Below are 20185 nucleotides of genomic sequence, written 5' to 3' on the forward strand. Positions count from 1 at the left end.
ACCTTTAGACTGGGAGAGTCTCACGTGAGCTCAACAGTAAATCAGCAAACAGGTTCACACGTGAGGCCTGCAAACGCTTTCACACTATGTCTAATGCACGTACCAGTGTTTATTTATGAACAATTAAAGTATTTATTCATAGTTTTATTGTTATGTTCCTAGTTTTAATTTTAATTTAAAAATGTTTTAGTAATTTTTTTATTCAGATGTATTTATTTGTACAAATGTGTAGGACTTATTTCAGTTAGTTGTCAAAGCGACAGTTATTATTTTCAGGTTTTTAAGTTTTTATATATAAATAAAAAAAACTAATATTAATTTTATTTCCTCTTTATTTCAATTACAAAAAAATTGGCCCCATTCACCTCCACTTCCATTATAGGTACCTCACAATGCAATTATATATATATATATATATATAATTTTTTTTTTTTTTTTTTAAGAAAATGTGGGAGGAATCAATATTAAAATTGGTGATAATCAGCATTTTTGAACATCTGCTGCTGATTGAGCTTAATTTGCAGAACCTAGAATATTCCTTTGCCCTTTTTTATATAATAATATATAAGTAGGTTGACCTCCCTGAAAAATGTATAAGAGGAGTGCTTGGGAAACCTGTTTTCAGTTCTGTTTTGGAGACATTATCTTTCCATAGTATGCCAGTCCATATGCTCATAGACAGCAATCAATGTATCACCTGCATAAACCAATCCAGATCTTCTCTGTTAGTTCAAGCATATCTGCTTTAATGAGCAGTTTTGACATCTTTATAAGCCACTTTATTTTGGCTCTAATCTTCGTTCCATTCTTCCGTGCTCTCTGCCTCCCTCTGGCTGGGTTCACGGCTGGGCACTTGGCCACTCAGTGCCAGCAGTTGGCTCCTCGCCGTTTCTCTGAAAGACCAGACCAATGGCAACAGCAAATCCACTGTGGGGTCCCCTGCCAGCTGCGTTGTGAGGCCCTGCCAGTGGAAAGCAGTATTGCTCAGACTTTTTCCTGTCTGCAATCTGCTGGACATCATGCTAACAATGGGCACTTTTGTGAGATCCATGCAGCACACAGGCTTGAGAATGACTGCAAGCTCACAGAAAGTACTCTTACCCTGGGAAATCTGAAAAAAGTGTCCTGGAAGTAACACAAATTACCTTTACTTGGTGATTATCATGTGCAGGACAGATAATTGACACAGAGATTAGGGATGGCCACAAATACTTGGAAATAACTGCAATACCTGATTGTGAAAAACAATTGCGTGACTTTTTAAAGCTAGAAACTATTTTTTTTTTTTTTTTTAGACCGTTTAGACCATTAATAGTGCATCCAGAATGCGCCTTCATCATCATCAGTCAGCCCTGAAAAAATTTCTTATTCAGAATTTGCTAGTAAATTTCACAAAGAAACAGCAGGTAAACATGAAATTTTGAAGTAGTCAGAATGACCTGACACAGTTTAATGTGTGTTCCTCATGTTATTAAAGAGTGCTTATCAAACATTCGATCCTTTAAAGTTTTCTTAAGAAACACATCTGTAATAATGCCCTCACTGCTTCTGTCTTCTGGGTTTGTCTCTCTTAACCTCTCACTGAACTGTATTGAGTAAAACGATTTACCTGTTTGTACTTTGGGGTATTTTATTTTTAGAGGTTGGATTTTCTTTTACCTTTCATAGTTTTGTTAATATTCTTTATGTAATAGGGCATTTCACACAACACTGGTCTAATCTGACTAATTTTGACAAATTAACTTTTCAGACAATAAAAAAAATTAAAAATCAAATATAAAAAAATACAAATAACTAAATATAATATTATATATACATTTTATTAAATATAATATAAATTAAAAATAATATTAAATATAAATTTTCATGTTATTTTCATGCTGTGGGCAATAAATGACTGATATTAAAATTAATTTACTAGTGAACAAAAATAAAAACTAGGGCCGGGACTCGATTAAAAAAATTAATCGAATTAATTAGAGGCTTTGTAATTAATTAATCGAAATTAATCGCATTTTAATCGCATATAAATATTTCACCTGAGAACAGTGAGAAGTAATTTTTTTTTTCACATGGATTTATAGTATACCATTGAATAATGACTGAATACATAAGCTTAAGCAACAAAATATTGTTTATTTTTGTTCAACCAAGTCTAGCAGACCAGTGCAATTTTTGCCATGAAGTGTAGCAATAGCATATTTAAAAACAATTTAGAAATAGTACATTTCAGAAATTCAGGAAGCTTATAGGTGCTGGAACCTTCTGTAAAGAGTTTTTTAAGTAAAACACAATACTGTCAATTACATTCAGAACATTGGAAACCCTGACTATTAGAAAACATCTCTCTGTTGCTTCAGAGGCCATAACATACTAAGTCCAACTCTCAATAACCTTGGCCAAAACAATAAAGAGTTCAACATAAACTGTTGCACCAACAAAATAATACATAGTTCAACATAAAGTGTAAAGTCCACGCTAGCTGCTATATGTTTTGCGTTGAGGTGATACTTGACGCTCAATGTGCTGCAGTGATATGCGAAGCGAACGCTAGTTGGTGCTCCAGTATAATCGGTCCGCCGAAACAAATCCAGTGAGAAACGTTCAGCGGTGCAAAAATAAGTTATTAAAAATGCGGGATTTTTTTTCTGTAATTCATTAATCTTAGTTAACGCGTTATTTTTTGTGTAATTAATTAATCTCAATTAACGCGTTAAAGTCCCGGCCCTAATAAAAACATTATAAAACTGAGTAAGTCATTTTTATGCTACAAGTAAATTTAGGCTAGACAGCATTATAATATACAGCAGAAAAATGGGTATTAATTTTTTTAGATTTGCTCAATTTTATTAAGGGTTTTTAGGGGTTGAACATATCGTAGTTAATCCATGATCCGTATGGACCAGGCCCCAGGGTTCAGCATGCATGTGATCTGTAGATTAATTGCAAAATTGAACCATAAGTGAAAGTTTATCATTTGTACTTGCTTACACACTCAAGTAATTTTAAACAGTTCCAGCACAAGAACAGTTAGTACTGCTAGTACCAGGTTGGACCCCCTTTTGCCTTCAGAACTGACTTAATTATTCATGGCATAGATTCAATAAAGTATTGGAAACAATCCTCAGAGATTCTGGTCCATATTAACATGATAGTATCATGCAGTTGCTGTAGATTTGTTGGCTGCACATCCATGATGTGAATCTCCCGTTCCACCACATCCCAAAGCTGCTCTATTGGATTGAGATCTGGTGACTGTGGAGGCCATTTGAGTAAAGTGAACTCATCGTCATGTTCAAGAAACCAGTCTCAGATGTTTTGAGCTTTGTGTCATGGTGCATTATCCTGCTGGAAGTAGCCATCAGAAGATGGGTACACTGTAGTCATAAAAGTGAGTGAAGTGACATTCAGCCAAGTATGGTGACCCATACTCAGAATTTGTGCTCTGCATTTAACCCATCCGAAATGCACACACACAGAGCAGTGAACACACACACACACACACTGTGAACACACACCCAGAGCAGTGGGCAGCCATTTATGCTGCGGCGCCCGGGGAGCAGTTGGGGGTTCGATGCCTTGCTCAAGGGCACCTAAGTCGTGGTATTGAAGGTGGAGAGAGAACTGTACATGCACTCCCCCTACCCACAATTCTGTCCGGCCCGAGACTAGAACTCACAACCCTTCAATTGGGAGTCCAACCCTCTAACCATTAGGCCACGACTTCCCCCTTAAAGGGATAAAGGGATAGACATGGTCCGCAGCAATACTCTGGTACGCTGTGGCGTATAAACAATGCTCAGTTGGTACTCAATCGGTTTGAACTTGAGCAGGTTGTCTTCATCACATCTAGATGCCTAAATGCATTGAGTTGCTGCTATGTGATTGGCTGATTAGCAATTTGTGTTACCAAGCAATTGAACAAGTGATCTAATAAAGTGGCCGATGAGTGTATATAGCAATATGTACTAATATATTTAATTTTCCATCTATACAATACGCAGTGTGTTTAGTTTGAGTTTGTTTTTCTGGACTCATTTAGAACAGACTTTTTGGATCACAACCCACCAATTTTTTCCATAATCCAACAAACCAAAGTTTTAGCGGTTTCGGGGTATGACAGTGCATTCTTTTATGCTTAAATGTTGGCACGGTTTATATAAACACCTCTCCGCTGTGTTTGGATATTAGAGAACTCATTACATAGACGTGTTTGTTTACTGCTTGCATCTACTAAACCATCTCATCACTTCACTGTCCCCATGACATTTGTCTGTCTGTCTGTGTTTATTGCTGTAGGAGGATAAGTGTGATTTCCCTCCAGTAAATGTGTGTTAGTATGTTTCTTCTTAAACTGTCTGTGTCAGCTCTCTTTTATCTCTTCCAGTAGTGTTTCAGTCGTCAGTGTGTTTGAATGATGAGCATATTTTGCTGTTTTGATTTGGATTATAGAGTATGTGCATGTTTTTTTGCTAAAATTGGTCTATGTTTGTGCTGGTCCTCATGTCCCTTTGTGTGCATCAAAGCCGTGGCTGGTTTTAAATGTCGACTGTGGTTCCTTATGGACTGATCGTCATGGTAACAGTGTTGCAGTCATCCCTGCCCTCACCTGTGAGAGCATTTGACACAGACGGCAATCCCAGCCTGTCTCTGAAGTGCCACTTTTGCTCTGTCACTATCATCATCATTTCAGCAGCCACACGCATCAACATGATTGTGAAAACTCTCTGTATGATAGCTGTCGGTTTAATGTAAGTCTAGGCTATAGACTACTTTTCATACAGGTCAGAATGTTTAGGCACCTCGTGATTGAATTTGATTTTGGTTCTTAATTCGATTCCAAGTCTATTCAAGATGCATTCAATTATGTTTGATCTAATAAGAATAAGGCTAGGTATAATAAGCCAGTATAGGGACATCTGTCATATTTTGTTCTCATAATGTTAAGGCGTTGCATCGTTCATCATCATTCAGCCTTTTAAATGTTGAACCTGTCTAAAGGCTTTAGCGTATGTTTGTTTGCACTGTGAGCACACCTTTTTTTTGGTAGATGTGTTGTGGCAGATATCACATTTTGACTTTCTCAAACAATTTTAGTTCACATCACAAATATGTATAATTGTAGTTATTGTCCTTTTTGTTATTGAAGACTGTTGTTAATAAAAATAAAAATAATTAAAGACATTACAAAAATCTACTTCTTTTTTCATTTCTTTTCGAATGTACATTTTTCCCAGTTTTGGGTTCGGTGCGTTTTGTGTGAGTTAAGCTATATTAAACTGTTTATGGCCTGAGAAGAGAGCTTTCCCAGTTAAATGCCTTCTATTCCAGCTCATGTCCAGAGGTGTGACATATGAATAGGGTTTGCACCAAGTGAGTAATCCCTTGCATTTCCAGACTTAGAAGGGAGTGAAGTCATTTGTGGATAAGGAGAATTATGGTTTACATACGGCACCGTGTTGACAATTTAACCCATGTTATCTGTAAGGTAATTATACCTATAGATAACATGCAAATCTGCCGATAGAAAAAAGTAATTACTTGTTTACAGGGAAAGCAGAGTTGATGTGAGAAGAGCACGGTTATAAATGGAAACTCAAGCATGGCATCACTGTGCTGCATATTTGGCCATAAGGGATTCCTCAACCTTTTCAGTGCACATGAATCATTTTTTTCAAGCTGCTTACGTATTTTTGTGAGGATAAGTATACATTTATCCAATATATACGTGTCAGCTGGATGTGTGTTGTATTTTTGAGATTCATTTATTTACCGTAAGTTAAGCAAATACTGAAGAAGCTCTCTTTTGAAGAGCATTTACAGATGATTGTGTTGATTGCTGCTTGAGGAATGGAGAAAATGCTGAGAGAGAAAATATGAGAGGGAGACTCTGCGGTGGTGGAATTCAGCACATCTATTTTTACCCCGCTTGGTGCGAGTGGTTGCTATGGCATTGCCGATGGGCACCGTTGTCATGCTGGCGTCTCCGTGCGTGCAGAGCTCCACCGGAGATCCATGCTGGAGTGACTCACATCCTCAGAGCTTTACTGACCTACATCTGAGAAAACACACGCGCGCGCACAAAGCCTGTAGAAACTCGATCTGAGGGAGAGAAGAGGAAAAAAGAGAGTGAGAATGTGTAGGCACCTTGCATGAATTTATTAAAAATGCAAATCAGACTCTGTGGTGGAAAAAGTTGAATGTGGATTGGAAGAGAACAGCAAAAGCCATGTTTGGTTAACCGTGAGACTGTAAGGATACAGCGAGTGATGTGGGTGGGAGACTTAACTTTGTGTTGCAGTGAGGCATTTTTCAGAGAGTTTATAGAAAAATTATTTGACTGATTAGGAATCACTCAATTAAAAATGTTTTACAAACATGTATGACTGTATTTCTTCCGTGAAAAAAGACTGATACTGTCTTCTAATACACATTGCAATACATGTCATTGGGCATCACATTTGCATAGTTTTTATGCATTTGGAATATTTTTTGTTTTGTTTTGTCTGTGTATTCAGAATCATGCGACATCTCTTGAGCTTTATCATTCACTTTTTCTTGAGTTATTTTCTCTTTTTTTTTCAGTGCCATTTGGTCTATTGTGCATTAATGATCAAAATATGTAAACAAGTTTTAAGTGAGCTTGAAGGATTTATACTCGTCAATCTACGAGGGTCGTTAACTCGAGTCTTTTTAGTGACACTCTAAAACCTGAAGTGTTTGTTTTTGTAACACTCTTTTAGGAGACTATACATTTTATCAGTTCATGCATTCATGACCAGAACTCTCGATCTTGACATTGGCAGTGCAATGCTTTGAGCTACAGGAATGTGTAAAAGTATGTGTAAAAGTATTTTTAATTAAAAAGTAAAATATTGTACAAGTTTACAAAATTTTTAATATATTTTTATAAGTTTAAATTAAATGTAAAATATTTTTTTCATGTATTTTTTTATATTTTATTTTATTAACAACATATTACTGTAATTATATATATATATATATATATATATATATATATATATATATATATATATATATATATATATATATATATATAAATAAACAATATATATGTGTGTGTGTGTGTATAGAAATACAGTACAATTATTTCAGCACAACCCTACATTTTTACAGTACATTAAAAATGACTGGCGAACATGGAATGGAATATGAGCAGCTTGGATGTGTATAAATATCTCCTTTTGTGTTTTACACAAGAAACAAAGCTAACAGGTTTGGAACGACACAATAGGTCCCCTTGAGAGTCAAAAAGGGCAGATGACAGTGCAGTGGAATCCTAATATGCTTTTTTCACAGTTATATATCGTCCATCTGTGACTGTTGTTTTGTACTAATACAATTCAAGATATGGGCAACTGTGAAAATATTCTAGAAACAGGCCATGCTATTGCGTGCCGAGCACCTAAGGGTAGTTGTGGGTGTGTGTGAGAAAGAAACCTCATTTGTTTGAGTGTGGCGAGAGAGCGGAGGAAGAATTTGTTTGTTTGTCATGTGCTTGTTATCTGTTTTTAACATAGTGCTTTAGGCAGATCTGTTTTGGCTGAAAAGTTAAGTGTCACTCTCTGCAAGAGAAGAAGTTTGAAAGATTTGGTTTTGTTAGCTTGTTTCCTTCTGCTGTTTCTCATGTTTTCCTTCCCTTCTTGGTCTTATACTCTTTGACGCTATATCATGTTTGTGGTTGAGTAGTTGAGAGTTTGTAGACTCTGTGTTTGATTGGCTGAAAACACCTTTTATTTCTTCCTCGGCGTGTTGTTGGCTGCCATTAGTTTGTGGTGAGCTGCTCCTGATTTGCTGAAAGCGAGCGTGTGGTGGCTCAATCCGCCGCGTGATTGGCTGCAGCTGCGGCTGCCTGTTGAGCTGTGATTAAGTCGCAGTGGAAGAGAGAACGAGTGAGCGAGGGAAGCAAAAGTAGGTCACTGGGTCAGCATGTCAGTGAAGCATGTACTGACACCACAGTTACAAAACCATTGCTCAGCCTACTGTTAATGCCACAACCACTCTACAGGAAATGCTGGGGACTGCCTTCCTCTTTCTTTCACTCTTTTGCTTTTATGTCTCATTTTATTCTTTTTCACCATCCTCCCCCTCAATTTTTTTTTCCTCATTGAATGCCTTCTTATCCTTTTTTTCGCTGTCGAACCCTTCTTCAAGGCTTTTCATGCCTTGCTTTTTTGTCAAATCTTTTGCCAAATTGACTCCATGTCTCAGTGAACTGAAAATATTTGACTCTGTCCTCCCTTTCCACTCCTCTGTCACCTCTCTCTCTACACATATGCCCTTTTCCCCCACCTTCTATTTCAATTTGTTTTTATGTTTCCTCCTATTTCCGAGAATTCCTTGGGATTCCTGGTGTTGTATTTAGAAATGTGTTGAGGATTATTTATTGCTCTGTGTCAGAGGATTCCTCTTCTCTACAGCTCCTTGTAGTGAAGCAGTTCTTTTTCCTTGTAGATCTAACACTCAAGTAATATTGTTACTCTGTCTGGATATCTGGAAAGCATCTAAAAGCCAGAAAATCTTCAGTGCGCAACATCAAGAACATCAAAAGGAATTTCAGTGAAATCTGACAGGATTTTTTTTTTGTTACTTGTCAAACAGTCCTGAATACTATTTTGAGTATTCCTGCCAGAAGTTTTAATCCTAAGTGATTCCATTGAAATCCAAAATGATAGCCCTGGATGAACTTAAATTGCCACAGGATCCTTTTTATTCTTCGAGTCCAGGATATTGTGTAATCTTTGTAGAGTACAAACCCTACTTGTATTATTTGGGAATTGTGTCTCACCCCAGGACAGCTAAAAGAATAATCCTGGCATATTTCCTTTCAATTCCTTTTGTTATTCTACAAGGATAATTTACTGTATTGCTGCTCATAATACTCTAATAATAATATTTTGGAGTATGTGCTAGAAAATTTAATTTTTTTGTTTAAATCCTTTAACAGAATTCCCATTTAGATCCTTTTTTGTTTATTCAAAGTTTATAAAGAAAAATACAGTATTATTATTGTTTAAACTGGGGGTGTGTGTTTATTTTCAATTCCTATCTTATTGTTTATTGTGTGATTTTATCAGACTTGTATTGTATTGGAATTTTGTTTTGTTTTTGGACAGTCAAAGGAAATTGCAGGAGGAGCCGTAGGTGTTTTAAAATCCCGACGGATTTCCTATAAATTCCTTTTGATGTTTTACAGGGGTGTTTTTAATGCTTTTGGTAGCATAGCAATCTGTGTGCTACTGATATCTAGATTTATTAAGAGTTTTGTGTGTAAACTACGATACATTTTTATTTATTTTTTTAGGTTTCTTTAATTAATAAAAAGTTAAAACATAATTAATTTGAAATATTTTGTAACATTAGAAATGTCTTTTCTGCTGTCACTTTTGATTAAAAAACATTTTACTGACCCCAGACTTTTGAATGGTAGTGTGGTAGTGTATGTTTATTACGTATATTTAATAGAAATGTCACTGTAAAAAATTATTGTAATTTTAACAGTAAAACACTAAGAATGTAAAACCTGTTAATTGGCTTTTATTAATTTTATTAAGTAAAATACTGTGAAAATTATGGTTTATGGAAGTGAAAAAGAAAGTCATTGTATAATTTACAGTGAAAAAATGTAAATTGACACTAGGGATGGGCGATATATCGCATGCGATTAGGGCTGTGACGCTTGCCCTGACGACCGCGTCACCGCGGTGGTCAGTTGCTACCGCGGTTGTCTACTGCCACCGGCGGTAAGGCACGTGACGTCACAAAGCATAATACAAAGTTTTGTATATAAGTGTAATAACTGTAATAGTTGCAAATTCTAAGTCTATAGTAATTAACAAATTACCTCAAACACAGCGTTTCCTTTAGATTGACAGATTTGAGCGCAGGAAAATACATTTTATGCATTCAGCAAATTAATTTAGTGTTGGGCGATGGATCTTGTTGGGAAAGCAAATACCACATCAGCGATCTGGAGTATTCTGTATTCATGTCACCCATCAGCGTTTGCACAAGTTCTTGTGATCGCAAACGCTGGCTGGTCAGGTTTGGTGAGGCTTTCTCCAAACTGGCCAAATACAAACGAGACAGCGATCAAATAAAAGATGGTAACAAGAAATATGGCAACGATTTCTATTTCAAAGAGAGCGTGTGCAGATGAGGAGTTACTGAGCTTGCTTGGTGACGGAAAAGTAAACCGGACGCAACACCACTGCGTTGCGACAGGTTTAGTCTGTCTGTCTAGTGTCAAATGTCTGTCAGGACATTTGAACTCTGTGTCCGTACGTCAGGGGATTTATCATGTTGTGTTGTGCTGCATTCAGTGTAGCATCACTGGTTATGAGTATTTTGTCGAGCTGCGTCGCTCGCATTCGTTAGACAGGGTGTATTTAACTTTCTTATTTAGGCTACTTTCTTGTTTAACTGCATTGTTTCTTTGATATTTATTTAACTGACCACGATACTACTTGCACATAGTTTATTTCGCAGTTTGATATGAAAGGATATGCACAAAGGAAGCACGCACCGGCGACTTTGAGCACAGGACCGTCCGCGCTCGCTTAACTTGCACCTGATAATAAAGTGAAGTGGAGCGAGTGTCTCCTCTTCAGTCATTCTGCGACTGAATAAATTCACTTCTTGTCATGAAGAAAAAGAGACAGAAGCACTGGGTGGTCATCCCTGCTCCTACGTTAAATATTTTGAATACGTTAAAATTAAAAAAAGTTATCGCCTTCTTTAACGAGCAAATTTTGACACTAATATATTTATGCATAGATAGATAAATATATATATATATCATTTTTTATTTTTTTTTTATCAACACCGTGCCACCGGCGGTTGTTGGTACATGACTACCGCGGTGGTAAAAATCAACCACCGTCACAGCCCTACATGCGATTGTCACACGCATTTCGTTAGTAAAGCCAGTTACCTGATTAGCGGTAAATCGCCATCACCTGCTTTCAAATGGAATGGCATTTAACAGACAGAGCCATAGATCACTGACAAGCTACGCAATATCACGTTCATTATCGCAGATGAATCACCTTCGATAGTGAACATGATATTGTGTAGCTTACTGGCTTTACTGACGAAATGCGCATGACAATCACATGCCATATATGGCCGATCCCTAATTGACACTCCCAGAATTATATATATATATATATATATATATATATATATATATATATATATATATATATATATATATATATATATATATATATATATATATATATATATATATATACTTCAGCTCTCATGTGACTTTCTCCTCACCACCTGTTTTTGATAGTTATCAGTGCATTACAATGGTTCAAAATAGATATTAGTTGGTTTATTATGATTACATCAGTGAATGAAATATGCTTTTTTTTTTTTTTTTTTTTACGTCTGTAAAACCTAAAATGTTGCTGCCATATTTTTAACGGTAAAGTTCTGCAACCACAACTGGCGGTGTTTTACCGTAAATGTCACTGATTTTTTTTTTACAGTTTTGTCTCCCTTCATTTACCCTCTCTTAATTTAAGATTCTGTTCATTTATTGTGTCTGTCTTGGTGCTTGTTTGCAGCTGTTTGTGGCGGCATTCTCTTTCTTTGTCCTCAGTGTTGCAGAAGTGGCTGAGTTGAGTTGAGTCTGAGCTGTGTTGATGTGTTGTATATTTTCTTTGTGTGTGTTGTCTGGGTCAGTAGTCACATGTAGTGATCAGTAGGGGTACTGTACATAGCTGGTGTGCAGCGTGGCGTGACCTGAGGTCCAGACATGTGACAAGACACTCATGGTAAAATTAAGAATGTGAAAACTAGATTTCCATCATAACCATCCTTAGCACAGTTGTTTTTATCTGGTCTTCACACCTCGACTTTACATTAGTTGAAATAAACTTTAAATACCAATATTTCATAAAATCTTTGCATATATGTATCCTGTATTTTGAAAATAATGTGTGTTAAAAGTTACATAAACAATGTTTTAGATACATATTTAACTGATATTTCATGTGAAACCAAATCTGCATGTTCCCACAATGCATCAAAAAGGTACTATGGGAAGCAATTGCCACAATATAAAATTGTTTAAACAAATAATGTGGCTGTATTCTGAATATAGATGTTGTTTAACGTCCATTTTAATAAGTGTTAAAAAAAAAGATGTATTTTGTTCTATTTGAAGAAAAAGGTGAAACTGCAGTCAAAATAAGATTCAAAATCAAAATGTTTGTAAAGGGATAGTACCCCGATTTCCATTTTTTTTCTCCATACTATGGCAGTCAATGTGGACAAGAAACTGCATTCTAGAAACTGCAAACTGTAACACATTCTTCAGAATGTTTCATTTAATGTTCAACAGAAGAACGAAGCTCAAGCAGGTTTAGAACAACTTGAGGGTCAGTAAATGATGACAGACTTTTCATTTTTGTCAACTGTCCCTTTAAGCTTCCGTTGTACAATCTTTCATGTGTGGATGTCATATGAGAATGAGCTGGTGCCAGAACTGTTGCTCAAATCATGTGTTAGCCTAATGCTAGAAGCTAGCATGACCTATCAGCTAATCTCCTGGCTGTTATCATTTCTTATTTTTATAGACCATTGAAATGCCCATGAAGTACAAGCTTGTAAGCAAAAACGACCAACTGTTTCTGGCAGGATGACAAAGAGCTTAATGGGCCCTATCTTGCACCCAGCGCAATTGACTTTGTACACCGACGCATGTGTCATTCCTATTTTGCACCCGCGCAAAGCGTGCTTTTCCCTCCACAGAAGCACGTCGCTAAACTAGCGAATGAACTTGCGCTCCCTGGGCGGTTCAGCGCAAAAAAGGAGGCGTGTTCCGGCGCAAACAATCCCTGGTGCTATTTTGATGTTCCATTAAACAATTGCGCCACTGACCAGAAAAAACCTAGTCTAAAGTCAGTGGCGCGTTGCGCGTTGTTCATTATGCTATTTTAAGGGCGCATGCTTGACCATAATGTATAGCGTGCACAACGCGCATACACTTTGTTCATGTAATATACACAGATGCAACAGTTATTTTTGCAAATCATAAATTGTTACACTTAAAAAAAATATTAACACATGAGATGACGGAAATCATTGTGGTGTGCCACGAAGATGTGAAAAAATAGGCATAAATCTAGCTTACAAATTATTCAGGCTAATTGTAGTAATTAAGGATCAGACCTGTTTGAGGTCATATATGTATAAGGACATCTGACAAATTGGTTTGTCCGTCAAGAACCAGGAAAAAAAAAATCGATGAAACAATTGTGGCTATTTCCTCCCACGCCTGTTTAACCGACGCTATTTTGGGTGGGTTTCTCCCATCCCCATACAACACAACTTCTCTGTCTTTCACTGCTCTTACAAGAACATCAGTCTCCTCGGCTGTGAACCGCTCCTGGCGTGCACCTGGTAAATACGCCATAATAATAGCAATCCATAATGGAACTTGCGCACCTGCTTTTAAAGGGAATGTTGGATGACGCTCTGATTGGTTTATTTCACGTTACGCCCAAACCACACCTATGAATAATGAAGCTGCTTCAGACCAACCCACTTTAGATTTGCGCCGGGCGCAAGAGCCATTTATCCCGCCGGGAAAATAGCAACAGCGCCGAGACCCGCCCACAAAGTTACTTGCGCTTCGCGCTTTGACACTTGCGTTTCAGATCGTTAAAATAGGGCCCAATGTGTTCTACCATTAGGCTGTATTTTATGAGTGCTAATGAGTGCAGGTGGTTTGTGAATGACTGAAGGCTTTTCTCTGAAGTATGACAAAAAAAAAAAAAAGTTGGTGTCACGTTGTTGTATTTTTATTTTTTAATTTTCTATTTCACTTATTTTACAATATGCTTCGTATTAAATCTTATATGTGAGGTTCGTGTGAATTCTGGTATAGCGATCCCAGATAGCTTGGTGAGGCTTCTATATAATTATATTTTCAAATCAAAATAAAATCAAAATCAAAACACTCGTTTTTATATGGATAACCATACTTCAAAAACAGTGAATCTGCTCTCTTCTGATTCTGAGTTGTTAACTAGTTACAGTGATTATCAGCTGCTGCTCGAAGTCTTAGTGATGATAAAAATAGAAATATCAAGAGTTTGGACCTAAATAGTTCAATGTAAAATGAGATCCGCAAGGGAAATCGGATGAAATCAAACTGTGGTTCAGACCAGATAATCAAACCATGCATAGAAACAGCCTAAATGTTAAATATTTGAGGGTATTAATCAAAACACAATAGACTGACTGTGAGCTGAGTTAGTAGTAATCTTGATAAGCACACACACTTTGACCTACCGGTAACTTTTATCATGATTGCATGCATTTTAAAGGACCAAAGTGGGTGAAAGCAGCTACCCTTGTTTGTGAAGTTGTGTAAATTTGTATGTAAACATCACATTTTTTAGCTTTCTAACTTGCTTTGATGAAAAGAACCGGATGCTGTCATCTCTATTCAGAAGGTGCTCAATGATCATTGCAGTCTTCCTGTTGGAACATGGAAAGCTAATATGAGTAAAGGCAATACCACACCACCACTGCTATATATAGATAAGCCTTTATGACACGTGCACTTCCTTGGACATGCCTTGCAACTTGTCAGAGTACAACAGCTCACTCTTACCGCTTCTTGCTGGGTGTTTTCCCGTAGAGTGCCTATTCTTATTTTAATGATGTAATAAAATTAATTAATAAATTAATAATTAATTAATTACTTTATTTATTTATGCACACACTCCTACATGAATGGAGATGCCCATAAATTCTATTTATTTTATAGCATATTTTTTTATTACTCCCACTAGAAATATGTCAAATAAATTATTTTATTTTTTTCATGCAAACACCCAAAGCACACATTTAATACAAAACAACACTATAAATATACGCAGACTTCTTTCTTCTGTGAAGCACAACATTTTGAAAAACAATAAAACTAAATGTAAAGGGGGCCAGACTGTTGATTTGGATCCCATTGACTTTCATTATGTAGATGAAAACCGTTCAAACATAACAAAATACCTTCTTTTATGTCCCACAAAAGAAAAGGTCACAGATATAAAATGAGGGGGAGGGCGAGTAAATTATGGCACAGGTTTTATTTTTAAGTTGATGTCCTGTTCTTATAGACAGCTGAACTTCGGTCCTGGTTTTACAGTGCTAAATGCTTATCTTTGGGGAAAGTCTTGCCAGGTCATCTATCAGACTTGGCAGTACATCACAGCATCTGCGGCCTTGTAAAAGATCTAGTAGTAGGCTGAATAGTTTATTTTTGGATGGACAGAAATTTTAGTTCTAGGATAAAATGTTAAGCCATCATTTTGGGTATAGCAGAGTGTTTTTTTTTTTTCTTTACAGATTGTTTACTAAGATGACCTTAGGGTCTCTAAGGTCATGACCCTTCTCAGGCTTACTAGGTCAAAGTGATGTTTTTTATCTTGAAACCTGAACACTTTTATGAATTCAGGTATTTTTGTTTTATTTTCATTTGGTTATAATCTCCTTAGTACCAGTTAAGATCATATATTATTATTTGCTCTTATGTAATTGAAGCGTTTTCTCTGCAGCCAGCTTTTTATGTGACTAATTTCTGTTTCTGTTTGTTTCAGATTTAAGAGCAGATTTACAGTGGTTCAGGAGTATTGCTGCTATTACAGAAATAATGAAATGAGTGAGTTTATTACTTCCCAAATTATTTCATACATTACAATTCAGTTGTCCTAAAAATCACTACAATATTTGATACACAAATTTCTAAGGCCTCTCTATTATTAACATAATCAAAACCTGTTGTACACAATCTACTGCATGTCTTCTGTCATCTGATTGGTAGTTTATGCAGTACAGTACATTTCTAAAACCTCTGGTCATGTTGTATGTGTCTTTCTGTTGTTAAATATTTACTGACTAATGTAAGAATAACTTATATTTTTAGCAGTATTTCAAATGATCACTTACTGGACTGAAGCAGCTTAAGTCTACTTGATTATACATAGCTACATAATGTTTTTTGTTTAGTTTTTTTAATCATGTTAAAATGCGAGTATAAAATATGATACAACAAGCCTACAATTATAGAATTTTGAGTATTTAAATATCATCTTACTAAGACATATTAATGGGGCAACTGATATTTATATGTATTTTATGCAAGTTGTCTGCTATTCTACAAAAATCACCTTGATTTGCATTACATTTCATCTTACATCAGCATTTGCACAAAATTGCATAATTTTGCTCTGTTATAAAATTCACATAAAATTGAGGTATTTTTCACCCTCAAGTATAATCTCCATATTTTCCTATATCATAATATCTGGATCACAAAAACTCTTTTTCTTTTTTTAATTAGTAATTTTTCTAATCTTATTTATTATTATTATTATTATTATTTATTTTTTTGACTTTTATTTTATATGTCAGGCTTTGCAAAGTTAAGTTAAAATTACTTAAGGAGTATATATTAAACATACTTATAAATGAAAGTAATCATTGTTTCTGTGTTTCTGTGTTTTTTAGGAGGTGGCTAGTGCTAACATGTGGTGCCTCCAGTCTCACACCCGGATGAAAGCACATACACCCCACAGGGACCCACTGCAGGCTTTTCTACTTTGACCTCAGAGTTCTCTGATTGATTGACCCTGCACACAAAAACATTAATATTCACACACACCTTCTGTCTTGACCAACAATTGTCCTCATTCTATAAATCCTGTGGCAAGCTCCTCTCCTCTTCCTCAAGGCCTGGGGGTAAGTTTATATTTGAATGAATTAGTGAGTTACTGTATTTATTCCTCATGCATCATTGTTTCATTTTAATTTAATAATTTCAGCAGCGGGGCATTATTGTAACTACAGTGGATGTCAAAACAAATGGAACAAAAATGTGTGTATCAGAGTATTAGACCTTTAAATTTAATCCTTGCCATCTAAATGCAACAAAATAGATCTTATGGTTAAGTTTTTAAATTCTGATTGTTTACTTTGATACTGCTGTTATATACCTGAAAAATGCCATGCAATATAGGGGTGCTCCGATCATGATCGGCCGATCGTTATGCGCATCTCGTCAGTAAAGCTGGTTCTCTAATCAGCGGTTAATTCCATCAGGTGCGTGATTTCACATAGAGCAGCTGTTACTACACAGAGCCGTTGTTAACTGAGAAGATGCGCCAAAAAACGCTGAAAATGATTAGAGAACCGGCTTTACTGACGAAATGCGCATAACGATCGGCCGATCATGATCGGAGCACCCCTAATGCAATATGTATTTCATGTATATCGGTATTCTACTGTTTTTATCTTTATTTAAAAAAAGAAATAATAAAAAAAGCTCCATTATCCATTATTCTACATTTATTTATTTATTTTATTATATTTTAGATTTATTATATTATATTTACTTTTTAGATTTATCATCACAACCCTAATACACCAGTAGATTTGTAAAGTAGAATTATTGTTTTATTCATATAATATTTAGTTGTTAGTTTTTTTTTTTAGAGCATGCCTAATTTAAATCGCATGAAATAAATGCTGTTGTGTGTTTTTTCTTTCTTTTTCTCCATCTTATTACCCAGGTTAATGTACAAATGTCTACCTCACGCTTAAAGGGCCCCTCTGTACAACTGCGACCCTGAACACACTACAAAAATGACCTCCAGCATAGACCGGTAAGTTTCTCGGTAGACCCCGAACTGTCCCGAGTAGAATGGATTCTGTTAAAAATAGCCACAATCTCCAGCACTTATTAGAAAAGCACAAGCGCAACGATGAAAATGAATAATAAAAATCTCCATATTACAGTTTTTAGTTGTTGTTGTTGTTCAATTATATTCCGAGTTGATTTGGAATCAACACCCTTATGACAGCATCCTTTGCCCGACACCGTTGCCATGGTTACAGTTACAGCAGATGCACAGAAAGCATCGCAGCTGAGACGGATGGATCATAAACAATCTTAATATCTGTGTTCGTAAACAGCTTTCCTTCCCTTTAACATGCAAATGTAACACACCCATGGCCAGTTGCTGTAGTGACTGCAGTGAATGGAAGGACATGAAGCATGCCCTCTCTGGCCAGCCTCAGTGCACCCGGCTGCTCTCTGATTGGTCTGGCCTGTTGAGTGACAGTGAGCTTGGGCCATTGTGGAATTTTTTCATGCTAATCTCTGAATTATTACCACGCTGAATAGAGTTAGCAGCTCCATTTTCCTCTCTCAAAGGTTTCTAGGTGAAGTAACTGGAGATGGCACCTACGGTCGAAAACAGGGACCATATGGTGCTTGCACAGTCTGTATTCTCTTACCTTATTCAGTGAATTCTTTATCTTTTTTAAGAGCCGCACATCCTCTCATGTGCATGAGCTCTACGTGGCCCTTTAGGACACAGTTCAACATAGCTAGACAGAACAAAGGCTGATTTCTAATGCATTTCAATGTCATTTTAATTAGTAAAAATTTCTGAATATCCATTATAGTACTGTTTTACAGTACTTTATGCTGCATTGCATTCTTTGTGTTGTCAGAATAACTTCTGTGTTTTTCTACAACGGACAGTTTGTATCGATTTGAGTAAAAAAAAAAAAAAAAAGTCTGCATGTGAGAATGAAGCTCTGATGTGGGGTTAGAAGTACTTGTTTTTCTTTTCCCATCTACTAGTGTCTATATTAAATATTCATGTAATTATCATAGAACTATTAATAAAAATCTAAAGTATAGGCGGTTGCAGGAAATAATTGCATATTAAATAAACTGTATGTAGTTTATTACGTACTGTATATTACCCGCTATCAGAAAAACAGTATTATTGGATATGACTTTTTTTCTTTCATAATTAAAGATTCTTTTTCATTTCTCATCTCAGAACTGAGAAGGATACAAAAACGTGCCTCGTTTGAACTCTTAATACTTTTTTTAAATATGGTAAATCTTTAATTTTCATAATAGCACTTTTAGTTGAAGTTCAAACCAAGTTTGTAATTACTTTTTAAATATAATGTGCTAAGCAATTATGCACTTTCATCCTCGCCTCCTGAAGGGATGAGACTGGTCTTATCTGCTGTACAGTTAAGCCAAAGTGAAAACAGATACATTTACACTTCACCATGCACTGACATCTATCATCTTTAATTACCTTTGTTGTTTGTTGTAACGGAAATGTCTACATTTCCGGCTGACTTCAGGACGTGTCACAGTTTGTTAGTCAAGGCTCTTTGGTTTTAACTGGCATTAATTTGTAGTTATGGTGGAAAATTATTTTGTTTCATGTCAGGTTTAAGTATTAAAATATGCTCAAATCTTCAAGTCAAAACAATCGTATCAAGTAAAACAATGTCAGTGGAGAAACACATATGAGATTTAAATTTAGCTAAATCCTCAAAACTTAGTCTCAGCGCTACTTGCAAAATATCCATTAGGCTCGTTGCTGTACATTCCAGAATTATGAAGTTATCACACATCTTTTCTTGTTTGTTCAGACATTGACTATGTTCTTTTGGATGTCTGATGTAGTTAATGATGTTTGGAAATGTCATATCTGATTTTTCCCCCCCGCACACATATTTGACTCTTTCCAAACACTGTCTGACAGCAACTTGGGGGAAGTTCAGTATTTAAAACAAATTGTCAAAACTGGCAAATGTTAGTCTTAAATATAATGGTTGCCAAGCAATAAGACGTCAACATTGTGACTTGAGGTTGAAGTCAGGAGTCTCAAGTCCACATGTCTGAGTTTCACTGATAAACATTTCATTGAGCAAATCTAGGTCAAATGTGTGTTGAACAGTTCTGAGCTGCTTAAAAAATAAAGCTTACAATTAGATTGAATACAGATGAAGTGGGACACTTAAGCTTTATTGAGAATTGCGTATTCATTGCTTACAGACGTACATTATATCATACCTATTTTTTTTTATTTTGTGGAGCACTAAAAATATATTTTGACAAATGTTTGAATTCATTTGTCCATGAAGTAAAATTAATTGGCGTCCAAAAGTCAATGTTGGACTTTTCTTGTATGGACAAAAACATGGGGCTATTTTTCAAGAAAGATATTATTTTGTGTTCAACATAAGAAAATAAGTTTTACAGGTTTGGAACCTCATGAGGGTATTACATTTAATATATTTTATATATATATATATATATATATAT

General features: G+C 35.8%; 1 protein-coding gene across 2 annotated transcripts in view; it reads left to right on the forward strand.

The window, feature by feature from the left end:
* LOC127938573 (circadian locomoter output cycles protein kaput-like) overlaps positions 1-20185 on the forward strand; it is a 55325-nt gene that overhangs the window by 13052 nt on the left and 22088 nt on the right. For both annotated transcript variants that reach the window (XM_052535284.1, XM_052535283.1), the window contains 3 exons: positions 15642-15703; positions 16552-16782; positions 17613-17705. In XM_052535284.1, coding sequence (XP_052391244.1) covers positions 17686-17705 — 20 coding nt within the window. In that variant the 5' untranslated portion in view covers positions 15642-15703; positions 16552-16782; positions 17613-17685. The remainder of the gene's footprint in view (positions 1-15641; positions 15704-16551; positions 16783-17612; positions 17706-20185) is intronic.

This window comes from Carassius gibelio, chromosome A20 (assembly GCF_023724105.1).
Source record: "Carassius gibelio isolate Cgi1373 ecotype wild population from Czech Republic chromosome A20, carGib1.2-hapl.c, whole genome shotgun sequence".
In the NCBI taxonomy this organism is placed as follows: Eukaryota; Metazoa; Chordata; class Actinopteri; order Cypriniformes; family Cyprinidae; genus Carassius; species Carassius gibelio.